Here is an 18,862-nt window from a genome sequence, read left to right as displayed (position 1 = left end):
GGGGCTTGTTTTTCGTGTCCAAAGAAGTTCAAAGTCATATTCAAAGTCATTTCTTGTTCGAGTTAAGGTGACCACACACACGTTCACGTTGGTTCACCTTGCTCCCATGCCCTCTCAGAAGTGTCCAGGTCTGGGCAATAAACTGCTTGATCACCTCTGTTAGAACAGCCTGTTGGGGAGGGCAATGATCAGCACAGGCGATGAGGCCAACGGTGGAAACTGAGGCAGACTGGACGTGCAATCCTGTGCGGGGCGCACCCGCTCCCCACCCTCTCCACAAGGGTGGCTCCATCCACAGGGTTCCCTGGGGAAGTGGAGGCCGAAGGTCGTTGGATCTAGAGGTTTGCTTCCCGGCCTGGCACTGAGATTACTGGGCCCAGCACCCTACACCAAGGGCGTGGGTACTGCACCCTCACCCATCTAATCCGGCCCCAGGACACTTTCTCCCCTCCTCCCCTCCTCGTCCAGCCCCAATCGTGAGACTCCTGAAGGGGGCCCGAGGAGTCTCCAAGGAGAAGGGCCGGGCGCCGACCACAACCCCCACACCCCCTCTCCTACCCGAGGTCTCACCCGCCCTCTCCCCCTTGCCCCTTCCCTCCCAGGCAAGAAATGCACCTACGGCGTCAAGTGCAAGTTCTACCACCCCGAGAGGCCGCACTTGGCGCAGCTGGCGGTGGCCGACGAGCTTCGCGCGCAAACACGGGCCTGGCGGGGCGCGGGCGCCGAGGCGGAGCGGCGGAGGAGCGCGCGGGCGGCCCGGGAGGAGCAGGGCGGCCCCGGGGGCGCTCCCGCCGCGGCCTGGCCGGGGCCCCCGGAGCCCGGCGTGCGCAGCCTGCACCCCGCGCGGCGGGCGGCCGACGTGGCCGCGCTCGAAGCCGGCTTCTCGCGCCTCGCCTTCAGCGAAGACCCTGGGCCCCTCGGGGCGCCCCCTCGGGACGCCGGCCTCGCGCCCCGGCCGCGCCGTCCGGACTGGGGGGCGCCGGGGGCCTCGAGGTCCCCGGGAGCCCTGCCCGGCCTGCTGACCCCCCAGGTCGGGCCGAGGGGGGGCCACGGCCCCCCGCACAGTGATCTCCCCCAGCGCAGGAGGCCCGCCGAGCCGCGGGCCCTCCAACAAGGGACCGGCCGGTTCCCGGGCCGCTCGGCCTGGGCGGAACGCGGCTGGGGCGACGGCGCCTTCGGGGGACCTTCGAGGTCCCCGCCTCCCTCCGCTCCCGGCGAGGTGGACGCGCGTGCCCGGGCGCGCATCGCGCTTTGCAGCATCTTCCCGCCCCACCAGGTGGACAGCGTCATGGCCCTGTTCCCGGCGCTCTCCGACGTCACCCGGCTCATCCTTCTCATCCAGAGATTCCAGACGTCTGGGGCTCCCGTGGGGAAATCCTAAGGAAGTCGTGCAAGCCACCGGAAGTCCCAATCTTGCCTTGCCGCTTGGTCAGGGCGGGTGGTCGGCCTGCCCCTGGGGCGAGCCACCCTGCAGCCCTCTTTTCCTTCAAGAAGGTCAGGGAAGCCGGCTTCCTCACCCTCAGCAGCACCCATGGTGGCACTTGATGACCCTCACTGACACTGCAGGGCTTGCTGCTGGAGGTCCGTGTCCTGCAGAATGAGGCTGGCCACATCCATGGAAGGAGTGGCCTCCTATGTCTGGAAGACTAGAAGGTCCCATGACGGCTCCAGGGGTTTGTCCAGAACACTGCATGGCTGTTTTGTCAAGCTGCATTTGGGATCCACGAGTGGGGTCACAACGTCAATTTAGTGGGTCACACCAGAAGGAGTGGTGTCGGAAATCTCAGAGCACAGGCCACATGGCCAAGCTAAGTATGAAACTCTTGTATGTTAGCTACACGTGTGTGCACCTGTGTGCCCTTGGTAGCCGCGCAAACTTAACGTGGGTCATGGGCAAAAGTTTGAAAAATCCTGGTAAATGGCCTTGGCTTTTACTGCATCACGTGACATCTGAAATACGTAGTCAGTTGACTGGTGGAGGTCTTGGCATCTGATGGGTTTCATATCAGCTGTTTCTTACCTCATGAGAGGAACCTAGAATTCTAGCCTTGATGGGTGGGTCCGCTTGTCACTCTGTGTGGTTGGAGGTGGGGCAGGGGCACATGGTCTTGAGGGCAGAGCACAGATCCTCAACTGGTTGAGCCTTCTAAGTCACACCTGACTCTTGAGTCAAGGCCCAGTGAGTCAGGACTTGTGCTCAGAAACCTCCAGGTGGGTCCGTGAAGAGCTGGGATGAGCCTCAGTCATGGGGGTTTATCGCCACCTTCCACCAGTGCTGTTTCTTCCAGCCAGCTACTGCTTTGAGTTTTGGGGAGGAGGGACCCACCTGCTTGCAGTGGACAGGACATGAGACCGTGCTTGCGGGGTGTGGACCCTGCGTCCTCAGGGGCCCTGGCATCTCTAGTGGGCATCCACCCGTTCACTCTGGGTTACAAGTCCAGATGTGCAGGTCTTAGCTCATTCGTTCGTGAGGACCCTTGGTGGCTTGGCCATCAGGGAGAATGTGAGGCACCTCCCAGTGGAAAGTCAGCTCCCATCCCCCAAAAGCTTCCTGCAGACTGGCGAATGCAAAGGGAAACTCTTCTCAGAGCATCGTTCAGTGTTGTGGACACAGAGCAGGGTGCACCCCTGGGCGAGTCTGCTTCTAGCCCTCTAGTTCATGGTAAATGCCGCCAGTGGAGGTACAGTGACGCTGTGTCTCCCTGTGACCCCTTTGACCTTTTTTTTTTTTTTTTTTTTTAAGTAGGCTTCATGCCCCATGCAGAGCCCAACTTGGGGCTTGAACTCACAACCCTGAGATCAAGACCTGAGCTGAGATCGAGAGTTAGATGCTTAACCGACTGAGCCACCCAGGCACCCCCTTTTCGTCTTTTTAAACCAGATTCTTAGAGTGGCTCCAGCCTGATCTGTTCTTCACCTCTTTTTTGCACCCACAGTTATATCTTAGTATTTTGGGAACTTAGTCCTGAAGAGGCCCCACCCTTCCTGGATAAAGTGGATTTCCCTCGTGGTGTTTTGTTTTGTTTTTTCCTTTCTTTTGACAGGACAACTTTATGTGTTTGTCTCTTGGGTCTGTCTCCTGGCGTAGAGCCGTCTCCTTGCTGACTTACAGTTGGAGATGTTTAAACTGCTTCCTTTGAGGACAAGTTTGAGTTTTAGTAAGCTGTAAAGCTATTTTATTTGGTTCACTGTGATGAAGACAAGCACAAAAACAGGTGAAGAGACAGCGCTTTTCAGTGTAATCCCCTTTGGAATTTTTTCCAGAGTCTTGGTACGTCTTTTTGACACAAAGCATGGATGGATGGGTGACTGAAATGTTCCTAGTTGCATAACTGTCACCGTGATCCAAAAATAAATCACTTTTATCCACACCTGGGCTCTCCGTTACCAAATTGTACATCATTTTCTCCCATGGCGGCTTCTGCCCTTAGGCCAAGTTTTCACGTCAAATATTGTGGGTGTGAAAACTGATGTTGTGGCTGCTTTATTTAGTGTTATCCCTCCCTTGGGGGTGAGGAGGCTGGGATCTGCCTTTTCCAGGGGAGGCCCAAGGTGAGAACATGCCTTTGCTGGATGTTCAGCCGGCGGTTACCAAGGACACAGGTTGCGTATCTGTTTGCTAGACTCTTAAAGTCCTCGTTACAGAACCACAAAGCAGTCTCATAAAAGCCGCTCTTCCTGTGTACACCTGCAGCAGAATCCTTGATTGCTCAGATCTGAGGAGCCTGCTGCTATTCCGTGCTTTTGCTGGGGCTGCTTTCCCAGAGGCCTCTGGGCCGCGGTTTGCGGCAGAAACTGCAGAATATCAGGGGTTAAGGGGGTAGAGGCAGGAGAAGCCACTCACGTCAGCCTTGCTCCAGATAAAATGAATCCCAGCCCTGCGGAGTTTACACAGAATTCACGTGGGGGACAATGAGCCAACTGCCCGCTGGCACGGGTACAGCTTCCGGTCTCTAGAGCGGTCTTCCCCCCAGAGCGTGGTGGGGGGGAGGGGAAGAGGCATTAAGGAATGGGTGATGGGGGAGGGGGCTCTGGGAGATGGAACAACTACTTGGAATCACAAATCCCACCGTGAGGGAATGCACGGAGCCAGGCCCAGCTACTTTTGGGGCCCTGTATGGATTTAAAATGCAGGGCCCCCCAGGGGCGCCCGGGGGGCTCCAGCTAAGTATCTGACTGGGGCTCAGGTCGTGATCTCACGGTTCGTGAGTTCGAGCCCCACGTCGGGCTCTGTGCTGACAGCTCGGAGCCTGGAGCCTGCCTCGGATTCTGTGTCTGCCTCTCTCTCTGCCCCTCCCTTGCTCGCACTCTGTGTGTGTCTCTCTCTCAAAAATAAATACACGTTAAGAAACAAATTTAAAAAAATGCAGGTACCTGTTCAAACGTGGTCAAGAATGTCAAGACAGCACAGCATTCAACCAAGCATGGGGCCCTTCTAAGTGGGGGTGCCCCGTGTGCCTGCCTACTGCCCATGAAGCTGCCCGGTGTGGAATTACCAAGCGTGCAAGGGAACATTTTGCACGCCCAGAGTGTCAGAGCCCAAGATATGATGTGCACACTTCATAGCTGGGAAAGGCCACGTGTGTCCAGGGAGGGTCCTGGTCCCCCCGGGTCTCCCCCTCAGGGACTGTCTACTGCACCCCCTGAGGACTGACTGAGCGGACCTTCCTTGGCTTTCTCTGCCCACCTCTGACAACAAGGGGCAGAAGAGGAGAAGTTAAGGGTCCTGGGAAACCAGACACTGGACCAGCTCTGTCCGTATGAGTACGAGAGGGCAGTAGGGGTGGGCCCAGCTGGGCAGCGAGTATACTGGTTTGTATTGGGCAAGGCTCTTTGGGTGCGGGCATGGCTTACAAACCAAAGGTCAGGAGGCCAGGGGCGGAGGCGGCTTCGGGGTCGGCTGCAATGAGGGGCTTGAACCCTGTCTGTCAGAATTTTCTCTTTGGTTTTCTTCTGCATGTGGATTATTCTCTCCTTCTGAGGTTTTCTCTGCACAGCGAGGGCCACTGTGTTGGCAGACCCAGGCACGTGTCCTTCCAGCTGAAGGACTTTCAGCCTCAGAAAAATCCTGGGAAGAATTGAGTGGCCTGACTTGGGTCATGTGCCCAGCACTGAACCAGTCACTGTGAGGTGTTGCCCTAGACGCAGCTGGGTCTCACGGCCCCGTCTGGCTCAGACGAGGGCACGTATTGTGATTGTCAGCCCCCGCCAGACCCCACACGGTTGGTGGGGGAGAGGGGGCGGGAGGTTTAAGGGGATGCCGGGCTCTTCCCTCAGATCTAAGAAGCGGGCACGGTGTCCAGGCAGACAGAACGAACGCCAGGCAAAACAGCGCTCAAATCTGGACTCTGGGCCAGGGTTTAGGATGGCCGCACCGTCCTCCACCGCCGGCTCCGGTGGCACCGGAGAAGGGAGCCGCTGTGTGTCTTCTCTTTCTCGCTTAATCGGGAAAAACCTTCCATCCACAGTCGGCACAGCTCTCTGCGGGAGCAAGTTGGAGGGCCTGCTGCTACAGGGCCTGAGCGATCGTCGATCGTCGTGCGCATCTCGCCACTCCCGGACTGCAGCCAGATGAGCACTTAGGTGGGAGACTGCCAAAATGCCCCGCAGAGGAGGAAGTGGCTCTTCAGAGTCAAAAGGTGACCTTGTTCCCTTTGACTCACTTCTGAACAGATGCCCTCTAGAACTCAGGAAGCTCTCAGGATCGGAGCGCTCAGCCCAACCGCTGGCAGCTTCGCTGAAAAGGGGGGGCGGGGGCGGGCCCTGGCCCAGCTTGGTAATTACTTAGCTCCGAGTTCCTGGGGGAACAATGTCACCTCTCTGTCCTTATGGAGGAATGACAGACTTAACCCCAATGCCCAGGAACAGGAAAGGTGTGGTAAATAAACAGAAAGGCAAGTGGGCCACAGGGCTCAAAAGCCAGTTGAATGCCGTATATATATCCGCTGGCTGGCTGACGCTGAGTGACACTGAGTGACACTGACTGGGTGGCTGACAAGGTCTGAGTAATCACTCAAATAGGGTTAGTAAACCACAATAGTTGCGACTTTGCCTGAAGTCCAACTTACTCTTGAAAATGGCGTCTGTGTGACTAAAACAAGCCACACCAAGCCTTACCGATGCCGTTCTTGTTGGGGTAGTGGATGGAGGCTTCTTCCCCCCAAAGGAAGGATGGGAAGCACAGGATGGAAATGAGGTCTCCCTCTTTGCGCCGGTGATTTTTTTCCCAGTCCGGCCCCCTTTTCCTTTCTCTGAGACTGTCTGTAGCCCTCGTTTTCTCAAAGCCCCTTCTTCCTACAGAACCACCTTCTCAGTGGTCTTTTGGGGGCCGTGTTTCACTTGATTGTATGTCACTCCTCTGATCTGTCCTCTTTGGTCTCCTGCTCCCACCGCTGCCCTCAAAGCTCTCCGGCCCTCAAAGCCCTTCTCTCTCCCCTTCCTCCATGAAGTCTACCGGGGCCATTCCAGCCCTTGTGACCCGGTCCTCTTCTCGGATTCTTCACCGCTGTCCCTTCCGGGGCTGGACATTTCCCACTGCCCCAGGGCACCCTTGGAAAGATTTTGCTCTGAGTAGTTATTTGCTGTTCATCATTGAACTCTTTCCTTGTATTTGGGCGTGTAGACCATGCACATTTGAGAGGGTTGGGGCTCTTGTCTTTAGCCTTGTCTTTCCATCAGCTCTGAGGCCAGTCGGGACCAGTGAGGTTATGTCACTGAACCCAAACAGTCCCAGATCCCAATGGCTAGGACCACAGGGTTGTGCTACATTGTGCTCCAGGTCTGTCGTAGGTTAGCCGGGGCTGTGCACGCAGAGACCCAGGCTGAGGGAGGATCTGTCTCCAGCTTCCAAGTGGGCGGAAGAAGAGAACGTTCTCAAACGTGCACCGATTCTTAAAGCTTCCAAGTAGATGGCAACACCCGTCTGCACGGGGCAGGAGAACGCGATCCTCCTGTGCGTCTGCTTAGGGTAGGCAGAATGGCACCATGATAGTTTGCCTGTGGTGGCCAACAGTGAATTATTTATTGATTGAAAGCCTTGAAGGAAGAAATGAGTTAAATAAAACATGGTACATTCATTTAATGGAATCGTATAAGCCACTAAAATGATATTGCTGGAGGATGTTAATGACATAGAAAACGATGAGCATAGATTATGAAGTATAAAAGCAGATTGTAAAAAAAGAATGTGCCATATTTCTCTTTTGTTAAAAACGCATATTATATGGGGCGCCTGGGTGACTCAGTCAGTTAAATGTGTGAGTCTTGATTTTGGCTCAGGTCATGATCTCACTGTTTGTGGGATCGAGCCCCACATGGGGCTCTGTGATGACAGTGCCTGGGATTCTCTCTCTCTCCCTCTCTCTCTGCCCCTCCCCTGCTCACATGCTCTCTCTCACTCTCTCTCAAAATATAATAAACATTTAGTAAATGCATATTATACTTATAGAAAAGAAATTCTCAAAAAGGTCCACAGGTCCAGATGGTGAGATTATGAGGACAGGCAACCTCTCCTCCTTTTGGTCTTTATCTATTTTCTAAATCTTCTCCAGTTGATCGCTTTCATAACAAGAAAAAAAATTTCTTGCTAAACAACCTGGCCTTTTAAAAAGTGGTAAAGTATACATTCATCATAAGAGATGCGGAAAATTCAAGCCCCTTGAATTGACATGCAAAAACACCAAAGTTTAGATCTTTCCAGACCTCTTTCCATGTATGCGTGCATATTTCGTTGAAAGCGAATCCTCACCCGCCAGAGCCTGGAGCGCATGGGCTGATGTCAGTGACGTGATGGTGCCCGTGAGCATTGTGCTGGTTCCATGGCCAGAAAATCCTGTGCAGGCCCTGGCTCCTGGGAGGGATGAAGGATCCTGGGAGGTACCCCCACCCCCACCCCCACCCCCCCCCCGCCAAAGCTCTATGTCTGCCAGCTTCTGTGGCTGCTCTGTGGAAGGCCCACCATTCGTGGCACCCCGGGTCCCAAACACGTACATTCGGGCTCGTGATATCGCAGGCAAGGAGGGGGCACTCGCTGTGGAGAATTTGGCCCTGGGGCCTCACGGCCTCGTTGCTTGGGAAAGGAGGAAGATGGACGTTTCCCCATTCTCGGTTTGTGTTCTTTGAGTTGGTTCTGCTCCAGGGAATTTTTTTGGCCAAGGCAAGTTCAAAATAACTCTTCATGATCTGTTTGGTGCAAATGCAAGTTGATTTATGGCTTTGCTGACCTTTGATTCACTGGCAAAGCACTGCCTGGGGCCCTGGGGAGATTTTCCTTTGCTTGTTTACCCGGGGTGATTTAGGAGCTACAGTGCCAAGAAGGTTTTCCTATTTCTTCCACCCCAGGACTTGACCTCGCGGCCCCTGCCCTCAGGGCTCACAGCCTGGGGGACTCAGCCTCAGATCGTGTACAGACGGACAGTTAACCTTCAGATGCCCTGGACCATGTTACTCATTCATAGTCTCTGGCTTTTAACCCCTTTCAAGAGGTCCCCAGAGAGGGGTGCCTGGGTGGCTCAGTCGGTTAAGCGTCCAACTCTTGATTTTGGCTCAGGTCATGATTTCACAGTTCGTGAGTTCCAGCCCTGTGTCGGGCTCTGTGCTGACAGTGGGGAGAGCCCGACTGTCCTTCCCCCACTTACTCTATCTCTCAAAATAAATAAATAAACTTAAGAAAAGAAAAGAAAAGTTAAAAAAAAACCAAAAAGACAAAACAGGAGCGCCTGGGGGGCTCAGTCGGTTAAGTGTCCGCCTTCGGCTCAGGTCATGATCTCATAGTTCGTGGGTTCGAGCCCCGGTTCAGGTTCTGTGCTGACAGCTCAGAGCCTGGAGCCTGCTTCGAATTCTGTGTCTCCCTCTCTCTCTGCCCTTCCTTTCCCTGCTCACACACTCTCTCTCAAAAATAAACAAACATTTAAAACATATATATGTATGAAGTGTATTTATAGGATGTCTCTTTATTTTTTTAAAGTTTGTTTATTTTGAGGGAGAGAGGTGGGGGGCAGAGAGAGAGAACCCCAAGCAGGCTCCGCAGTGCCGGCACAGAGCCCGACGGGGGGCTCGAACCCACGAACCATGAGACCATGACCCGAGCCGAAACCAAGAGTCAGACGCCCAACTGGCTGAGCCACCCAGGTGACCCAGTAAAGCTCTTTAAAAGCAAAAGAAACCTGTAAAGAAAATGTGTTCCCAGAACTGACTCTGGAGGGTTCGAGGTGGACTGGCTCTCACCATGGGCTGGTCCCAGCTTCTCCTTGTCACCTCTCTGTCTTGTACCAAGCCCAGCAGGAGGCAACCCTGCCCTGTCTGTGCCCCCTGGAATGCGCTGTTCCAATGTGCCCACCTCAGCCTGAGGGTCAGCTGGGGTGGGGGGTGGTCTGTGGAGAGACCACAGGGCTGCTGGGCCCCCCTGTGGAGGGCAGTGGCCTGTCCCGGCTGTTCTACCCTCACTCAAGGTGGGTCCTCTGTCTGCTTCAGAGGTGGGCTGGCGCTGGGCCCCATCCAGGCTCTGGTCTTCTTCCGTCCCCTTCATGGACACCCCGGAGGAGAAATCCCAGACCGTGGCAGCCCCTCCTGTTTGAGTCCCAGCCACCAAAGCCCCAGAGGAGGTCGGCGGGGGGGGGAGACAAGGAGAGGAAAGCCTTAAGTAGGTGCTTCAGGAACAACCGGAAAACGGGAGATGGCGGTGGGGGGTGGGCATGGGAAGCGGAGAGGGGAGAAAGCGGCAACAGAAAAAAGAGAAGGCGCGAGAAAGTACCACCTTCCAGTTCTGGCCCTGAGGCAGACCACCACTGATTTTATACCTACTTGTTTCTACCTAGCATTTTCCAAGCAGTGTCAGTATCCTTGAAGTCCTGGGGCGATACGTTAGCTACAGTTTCCCCAGGAGACATTGAAATAAGTAGGTAACAGAAGCCATTTCTACAGAGACAGAAAGATGAGCGGTTTCCTGGGGCCGGGGGCTTGCTGGGAGAAGAAGGGGATGAGAACTAAAGGCATGGGTTTCGTTGCGGGGTGGTGGAAATGTTCTAAATTTGATTGTGGCGTCGGTTGTACAAGTCTGTACTAAAAAGCATCGAATTGTTCACTTGAAAGGAGTGAATTGTATGGTATGTGAATCATACCTCAATAAAGCCTTTACAAAAGCGAAACAAAAAAGAAAGAAAACAAAGCGGGGCTTTATGAAGCCTGGCTCTCCCTGCACCTCTCGGCGGGGCCGGGACCGCTTTGGAAATACTTGGCAACGAGAAGTCCACGGCCCTTTCCAGTTCTGACATCTCGGGGCCCTTGCTGAAGCTGTACCGTGAGCGGGGTGAGTAGGGAGCCGGCGTGTGGCAGTGGAAGGGACCCGACTGCCGCCTGGCTTTTCGAGCTAAGCAAGCAGGGGCCAGCCGTCTAGGAACCGGAGAGGGCTGTGACCCACAACGGTGTTCCTACCACATCGAGGGCTCAAAAGCAGTGACCCAAGGCAGCTGCCAAACATCCGTCAGTGTTGCACCACCGAGAAAACATCTGGGATCCAAAGTTGCAGCTGCCCTCGGCCTCAGAGACAGTCAGCCACGAGACCGCTGGACACTTCTGTGGGTCCAGGGCTGGCTTGGTATCGACATCGAGGCAGGCAAAGAAACTGGAGCCTCTCAAAGCCCCTCAGATGGGGCGGGGCTCCTGGGGTGACTCTTATGCAGGTTGCCCGAGACTGGCCCGGTTTTAGCATCGAAAACCCCACACACCCAGGAAACCCTCTGTTTCGTCGGGACAAACCGGACAGCTGGTCACCCAGATTCCTCACAGACCCCTGAAAGCAAAGGGCCAGGCTGAAAGACTCCTGGAAAGGCCACAAGAACGGCTTTCACTCTCCCTCTGCTCCGATAGCCACAGTGACTGAAAGGAGTCCTGGAGAAGGGAGAGAAGAGGGTCTTACTGTAAGCCTGGCAACCCACTTTCCAGAAACAGAAAACAACAAGAAGCCAGACTTGAGAATCAGGCCCTTGGCCAGGGCGGCGTGGCCACTCCTGGCCTTTGGGGAGGGGGTCTCCATCACAGAGCCACCCGTGGGGCCCAGCGGCCACTTGCTTCCTTCGGCTCCCACGCTCACCCTTGAGGGGGTAAACTGTCACTGATTGTGATGTTTAATTTCATATGTCAACTTGACTGGGCGACAGGGCACCCAGATATTTGATCAAATATTTTTCTGAGTGTGCCTGTGAGGGTGTTTTCTGGATGAGAATTGGTAGACTGAGTAAAGGGGATCGCTGTCTCGAATGCGGGTGGGCTTCATTTAACCAGGCGAGGGGCCTGACTAGGCCAAAAGGGCTGACCATCCCCTGACTTACAGAGAGTTCTTCCTGCCTGACAGCCTCTGAAGGCATCAGGTCTTCCTGGGTTTCAAGCCTGCCAGTCTTTGGACTATACTTCGGCTCTTCATCTTAGGCTTTTGGACTCAGACTGGAATTAAACCATCGGTGCTCCTGGGCTTGTCAACTCAGCTGCAGATCTTGGGGCTGCTGGTCTCCATTATCATGCAAGCAAACTCTGTATAATCTCTCTCTCTCCTATTGGTTCTTTTTTTTTAATATTTAATGTTTATTATCATTTATTATTTTAATTGTTTTAATGTTTTTTTATTTTTGAAAGAGAGAGAGAGGGAGAGAGAATGCGAGCAAGGGGAGGGGGGCAGTGAGAAAGGGAGACACAGAATCTAAAGCAGGTTCCAGGCTCTGAGCTGTCAGCACAGAGCCCCACGTGGGGCTCAATCTCACGAGCCAAGAGACCATGATCCAGCGCAAGTCAGACCATTAACCGACTGAGCCACCCAGGCGCCCCCTATTGGTTCTTTTTTTGAGAAGCCTTAATACAATGATGAGTCCAGCTCTCTCCCTGCCCTACTCAGTCAACGACCTTCAAATGAAGATGTTGATTTTTGGTAATTTTGAAAGACTCAGGCTGGTGATGATGTCAACGTCAAGGCAAGGAAGCAGTCAGTTTCACCAGGGGCTAGTTCTTGTGCCGGCTTCACGAATTTATGAATGGCTGTGGCAAGAAAGGCCCGCTCCTCCCCTGGTCTTGCCTGTTTGGGGAGTGGCCTGTGTGGACGTGTCAGAAATACAGACATCGTTGAGTCCGTTTTGTTCTCAGTCTCAAAGCCTCTGGAGAGCTGGTAACATAAACCCTAAGGTCTTGTGGGGCCTGACATACTGTGAGCTTTAGACACTGACCCCACACAGCTAGCATCACTCACCAACTTGCTCTGAAACAGGAAAGAATACGTGTTCCGACCCCATGCAGTCTTTCTTTTTTTTTTAAAAAAATTTTTATTCATTTTTTGATAGAGACAGAGTGTGAGTGGGGAGGGGCAGACACCGAATCCGAAGCGAGCTCCAGGCTCTGAGAGGTCAGCACAGAGCCGGGCGCGGGGCTCGAACTTGGGAACCGCGAGATCGCTCAACCGACTGAGCCACCCAGGCGCCCCTCCCTTGCAGTCTTTCTTACCCGACTGCAGAAATAGTTCTTGGCCTGAAATCTCACTTCAAATGTGGGTCTAAGGTGTTCTTTTTAGAGGACTTCAGACACTGCCAGGACGCCGGGAGCAACCTTTTTCAGGACGCAAAGCTCGGTGCCCTTAACTCCCGGAAGAGGAGGAAAAGCACAATCTCTGAACTAGGTTAGGTCTTCTGGGGAGTGTTCATCGGCTTCAGCTCACTGAGAAGGGAGTTGGTCAAATATAAAATTCCCCAGTCTGAATCCTTCTCTCTCTTTCTGGTAAGAGCAGCTGGAAGACAAGCCACCCAGCTTAGTGTCCCCCCCCACCTCCCCACCTCGGCTCCCCAGACTTTCAGACCCAGGAGCGCACACAAGTACCGATCCTGACCATTAGGTGTCACTGTTGTACACGACATGGACTGACCTGGGCTCCGGACGATTGACCGCGCTCCAACTTGATCGCCTTTCGATTTCTGCATGACCGTGGGGTTCCCCAAAGTCATGCAGTGACTCAGTCGGTGCCCAGCCTGAGGCCAGTAACCAGTCAACAGTTGACACAAAATACAGGTAAAGCCCACCTGGGCTTTGCACTCTGGCAGTTACAGCTCCTTGTGATGGAGGATGTAAAAGCAGTCGGTATGGCGAGCAGCTGGAAGGGCAAATAAAAATATTTTTTACCGTTGTATTTTAAAATTCATAATAAACTATGTCAAATGTACAGGAAAATTACAGAGAACATTATAAGAAACCCTTGAATTGAATTGCCATGTTTGCTTCAGTGTTTTGCTTTGTTTTATATATGTATTCACAAACATTGTATAGCATCGTTCTGCGTGTTTTCAAATTTTATGTAAATATTTCCATTTCTATTACATCATTTTGCAAGTTGCTTTTACCACCTCAACCATTATTTTTCGTTTTGGGGGTTTATTACTGTCGCTGTAAGTAGCTCTGATTTATTTATTTGAACCACTGTATTGTATTCCATTGAATCTCCACAACGATCAGTTTATAAAATCATTGGCTATTTCCAATTTTGTTATTACTGCAGGTAAGGCTGAAATGACAATTTAAAAACAACTTTATTTAGGTATAACTTACATACCACAGAGTTTACCCACTTTATTAAAGTATACAATTCAATGGCTTTCAGTGAATTTACTAAGTTGTGCAACCATTACCACAGTCAAGTTTCAAACATTTCTATCACTCCCGTGAGACCCTAGAGCCCATTTACAGGTACTAACCCATTTTCTGTGCAATGACTGTTCTCACACAGGTCTCTGTGCTCATGTGCAAGAGAATCTTTCTCTTTCCACCTAAGAGTGGAATTTAAAAGGCCATGGACATACACATTTCAATTCTCAAATTCTGCCTCATTTCACGTTGTGTGGTTGAAACAATTTCCACTTTTAAAGCAGTGATGTGTATGGGGCGCTTCAGTGGCTCAGCCGGTTAACCGGCGGCTTTGGCTCAGGTCATGATCTTATGGCTCATGGATTCAGGTTATGATCTCACGGTTCGTGGGTTGGAGCCCCACGTCGGGCTCTGTGCTGACAGCTCAGAGCCTGGAGCCTGCTTCGGATTCTGCGTCTCCCTCTCTCTTTGTTCCTTCCCCGCTCGTGCTCTCTCTCTCTCTCAAAAATAAATAAACATTAAAAAAAGAAAATAAAATAAATTCTCTCTTCTTTAAAAAAGGAATAAAGCAGCGATGTGTAGACTTCTTCTTTGGCCACATTATTAACATACTTCTTTTGTCCTTTTCTTTAGTTTTGTTCTTTTCCTTGCCAATCTGATTTTAACCATATTGTTGCTTCAATTTGCACTTTCCTAATTTCTTTTTTTTTTAAGTTATTTATTTTGAGAGGAGGGGAAAGGCAGAGGGAGAGAGAGAATCAATCCCAAGGCAGGTTCCGTGCCATCAGGGCAGAGCCCGACATGGGCTCAATCTCACCAACCCATGAGATCATGACCTGAGCCGAAATGGAGAGTTGGACACTTAACCGACCTAGCCACCCAGGCGCCCTTTCCTATCTTCTATCTGTTGATGTTTGTTGGCTATTTGGGTTTCCTCTTCTGTGAATTGCCTATTAATGCCCTTTGCTCATCTTCTAATGTATTACCTTTTCCCTATCAATTTGTAGCAGTCTCTTATATATACTGGGTAATAATTTCTGTTTTCAGTTACACACTTTGGAAATATCATCTCCCAGTCTGTGGTTTATTTAAACTCTAGGGACTTCTTCTGAACAGAAGTTATAAATTTTTATGCAGCCAAGTAATCAACAATTTCTTAGTGGTTTGTGCTTTTCATGTCTTAGGAGAAGTATTTCCCTATCACAATGTTACAAAAATATTCTTTTGTATTTTCTTCTGAAAGTTTTAAAGTTTTATCTTTCACTTTAGGTCTTTAATCTACCTATAGCTTGTTGTTGTGTGTGGTGAGGAATTGTTTTCTCCAAGTAGACATGCTCTTCCTCTACCAAGCCCCATCCTGTGTCACCTGTTCATCTGAGCCTGTTGCTAACGCCACAGCATCTCGGTTACTATAGCTTTAGAGCGAGTCTTGATATTTGGAGTGTGACCAAGCTCGATGAGGGCAGGAATTGCTGACCGTTCTGTTAACTGCTCTGCTCCCATCACTTCAAGCTAGAGTACACAGCGTGTGCTTCCCATTTGTTGAATAAAGAAATGAGTGGATATATAGTAGGGCACGTCTCTTCTCTCCTTTTTTTCTTTTTCTTTAGGAGAGTCTTGGTTGTACTTGGTCCTTACTTGTTCTGGATAATGTTAGGATCAGCTGGGCAAGTTCTACAAAACACATTACTGGACATTTTAGTAGAATTGTTTTGAGCTTAGAGACGAATTTGTGGGAAATTGACATCTTTATAATCCTGGATCTTCCCAGCTAGGAACATGGCATATCTCTAGACTTATTTAGGTTGTCTTTATTTTCTTTAGTAGTGATTTGAGATTTTTCTCTACAAAGGTATGCATGCGTATGTTATCGAAATTATTCCTTGGTGCCTTGTAGTTTTTGTTGTTATTATGAACTGGTTCTTTTTTCTTTACACTTTCCTACAGTTTTTCATTGGTGTTATTTATTTTTGTATGAACAAATCTTGAATTTCTTGAATGTTTTATCTACATCTACAAAGATGATTACATTTTCCCTTTTTATCTATTAATATACATTTCTAATTTTTTAATGTTGAGCCATCTTTGCATATGGGAAAAGCCAGTTGATTTTCTCCATTAGTGCTTACCAACAGAAGTTTCTGTGATGATGGGAATGTTCTGGTCTGTCCAAGAGAGTAGTCATTACACATAGGTGGCTATTGAGCATTTGAAAGGTGGCTACTGTGACTGAGGAATTGGAACTTTAAATGTTTATTTATTTTGAAAGAGAAAGAGAGTGCAAGTGGGGGAAAGGTGGAGAGAGAGGGGGAGAGAGAATCCCAGGCAGGCTGTGCACAGTCAGCACAGAATTTGACACGAACTGTGAGATCATGACCTCAGCCAATGTCAAGAGTTGGACGCTTAAACCGGCTGAGCCACTCAAGTGCCCCAGCGCGGAACTTCAATTTTTACTTAATTTAATTATAAATTTAAGTAGCCACCCGTGGCTCTGGTTGCTGTACAATGTCCAGCTGTGTGTAGTGCTGGCCTGGCATGTAGCTTTGGGTTTATCTTCTCTGTCCTCCTCGCTCGAATGGGCTCTTCCGGAAATGGGATAAACGATGCAAGGCTATGGCTTTCCTTAGGGAAATGATAAAAAAGCAACTGAGGCTGAACCCAAATCATGATGCAGTGAAAAAGTCACATGATGGCTGGAAAAGCCACCACCCCAGGCTTTCCCGCTCTGTGCTCCAAGGGGGCGTGCAGGGGACGCGTGCCCAACCTCACGATAACCTCACGATGCGCACATCCACTGAAGACGCCTAACATTGATTTTCCTCTGGAAAATAATGTGCGTGTACACTGCATTATGAAAGAAATACATACTCATTATAGAAAACACAGGAGACACTAGAAAATCAAGGAAAAGATCAACTGTTTAACATTTTGGTGTATTTCCTTCTGATACGCTTTCAACATACAAATTTTTGTTACTGTTGGTTTGCAGATGTATAGTTGAGATCATTCTCCAGATACGGTTTAAAATTCTGGATTTTTCTCCTTATAAAATTATAACACGAGCCTTTCCTCAGCTTACTACGATCTTTGTAAACGTCATTGGTTAGAACGATATCATAACTTCCATATACAATTTACTGAACATTATTTATTTCTTTTTTGCCAGAAGTATATATAAGTGTCTTTGGCTTAAAGCTCTTTCACCATTTCAAAAAAAATGTTAACATTTATTTAGTTTTGAGAGGCTGAGACAGAGCGTGAGTGGGGGAGGGGCAGAGAGAGAGGGAGACACAGAATCCCAAGCAGGCTCCAGGCTCTGAGCTGTCAGCACAGAGCCCGATGCGGGGCTCGAACCCACAAACCGTGAGATCACGACCTGAGGTGAAGTCGGATGCTCAGCCGACTGAGCCACCCAGGCACCCCACTTTTTCACCATTTCAGAATTTACCCCTAGTGGAATTACTGGAGGCAAGCAAAGTAATTGATATTGGAAGCCCTTCTATGCCTATGGTCAAACTGCTTTCCAAAAAGGCAGGTGAATTTATACCCTCCCCGGAGTGCGCGAGGGCCTGACTTAATCACCCCCACCAGCAAGAACTGATTAGAAACAAAACTGCCCCCCCACCAGCAGCACCAGCACACCAACAACTTGATAGGAGAACAGTTTAAACTCCCCATCTTTGATCAACACGTGTTTCCTCTTTGGTGAACTGTCTATTCAAGCATTTTACCTACTCAGTCATCAAGGTCTTAGTGCTTTTTATTCATCATTGTAAGAATGCTGTACGTGTTGAATATGGTAATCTTTGGTCTGCCTTGTTTGTTGTAGACATTTCCCTCTGTTTGCTTTCTAGAATTTGGCTGTTTTGATACACTGACATTTCACATTCTTTTCCAGCCCCTTTCCCCTGTTCTTGACCACGACGTGCAGGGGTGCTGGTCAGGCCCTTCTTTTCTCACCCTTTCTGCTGGTGACCCCACTACGTGCTTGAATCGTTATTGACAGGGAGCTGCCTCTCCAGCCTGGAACACACTCAGGGTTCAGCAACCCACCTCCCCTCCCCCCTCCCCCCCCCCCCCCCCCCGCCACTCGGTCCCCATGACAGTTCTATTCAGATGACCCACTGGTGCATGCTCTAAACCTGATGTCATGACTTTCCCCTCACACCTCTTCCATCTGTGTCCTGTCTTCACTGCCTACCTGGCTGTCAGAAATGGGAGGACATCCTTGACCTTCCCTTCTCCATTTCCTTGTTTTTAAAAAAATATATATGTATATTTTTAGTGTCTATTTTTGAGAGAGAAGAGAGAGACAGAGTGCGAGTGGAGGAGGGTCAGAGAAAGAGAGGGAGACACAGAATCTAAAGCAGGCTCCAGGCTCCAAGCTGTCAGCACAGAGCCCGACGCGGGGCTCAGACTCACTGTGAGATCACGACCTGAGCAGAAGTTGGACGTTTAATCTCCTGAGCCACCCAGGCACCTCAAACACTTTCCACTTTCTAACGTCAACTATCCCATCCATTCTGCTTCCTACCTGCCCTTTCTTTGCTTCTGCTGTGATTACACCCAGGAATTCTCTCCTGGACTCCCCGGATCACCACCCCAAAACTTTGGGTTTTTTTCAACGTTTATTCATTTTTGAGAGAGAGAGAGAGCTCAAGACAGGGGAGGGGCAGAGAGAGAGGGAGACACAGAATCTGAGGCAGGTTCCAGGCTCTGAGCTGTCAGCACAGAGCCCAATGCAGGGCTTGAACTCATGAGTGGTGAGATCATGACCTGAGCTGAAGTCGGACGCTTAACTGACTGAGCCACCCAGGTGCCCCCCCCAAAACTTTCTTAAGAAAATGTTTTAAATGTACAAAAGTGAAGAATGTTATATCATATACCTAAGCATGCTAACATTAGCCACTAAATGTATCAAATATTTAAAAGGATGTGCATACTATAGATATGGTTGAAGCCCTCTTTCTGACTTTCTGAATCCTGTCATCGGTCTTCTCTCTCTGGGGGTAACCACTATTCTAAAGCTGATGCCTACCCTCTCTTCTGTTTTTTTATAGTTCTACCATATACAGAGAAGTCTGCAAATACATACTATTTTGTACTTAAAATAGTACATAAAGGGTACCAAATGCCATATCATCCTGCTTGCCACTTGCTTTTGTCCCTTTGCCACGGGGCTCCATGAGCACAAGTGGCTCTGGGTTATTTCAATTGTTCTCTAGATTCCATAGTATGAACGTACCCATTC

The 18,862-nt window shown here is 50.5% G+C and overlaps 1 protein-coding gene across 2 annotated transcripts in view; it reads left to right on the top strand.

Annotated features, from left to right (window-relative positions):
• Positions 1-7,226, top strand: part of ZC3H12D (zinc finger CCCH-type containing 12D) — a 36,017-nt gene extending 28,791 nt beyond the window's left edge. The window contains exons 6-7 of one of the 2 annotated variants that reach the window (XR_006202885.1): positions 603-1,812; positions 5,469-7,226. Coding sequence is in view for 1 of the 2 variants with exons in the window: in XM_042940051.1 (XP_042795985.1) it covers positions 603-1,381 (779 nt within the window). In the remaining variant the exon portion in view is untranslated. Of the gene's footprint in view, positions 1-602; positions 2,771-5,468 lie in introns of those variants that run through there. The other variant, XM_042940051.1, reaches the window with a different exon arrangement.
• The last annotated feature ends 11,636 nt before the right edge of the window (positions 7,227-18,862 follow it).

This window comes from Panthera leo, chromosome B2 (genome assembly GCF_018350215.1).
Source record: "Panthera leo isolate Ple1 chromosome B2, P.leo_Ple1_pat1.1, whole genome shotgun sequence".
Lineage (NCBI taxonomy): Eukaryota > Metazoa > Chordata > Mammalia > Carnivora > Felidae > Panthera > Panthera leo.
This window is presented reverse-complemented; position numbering and strand designations above follow the sequence as displayed.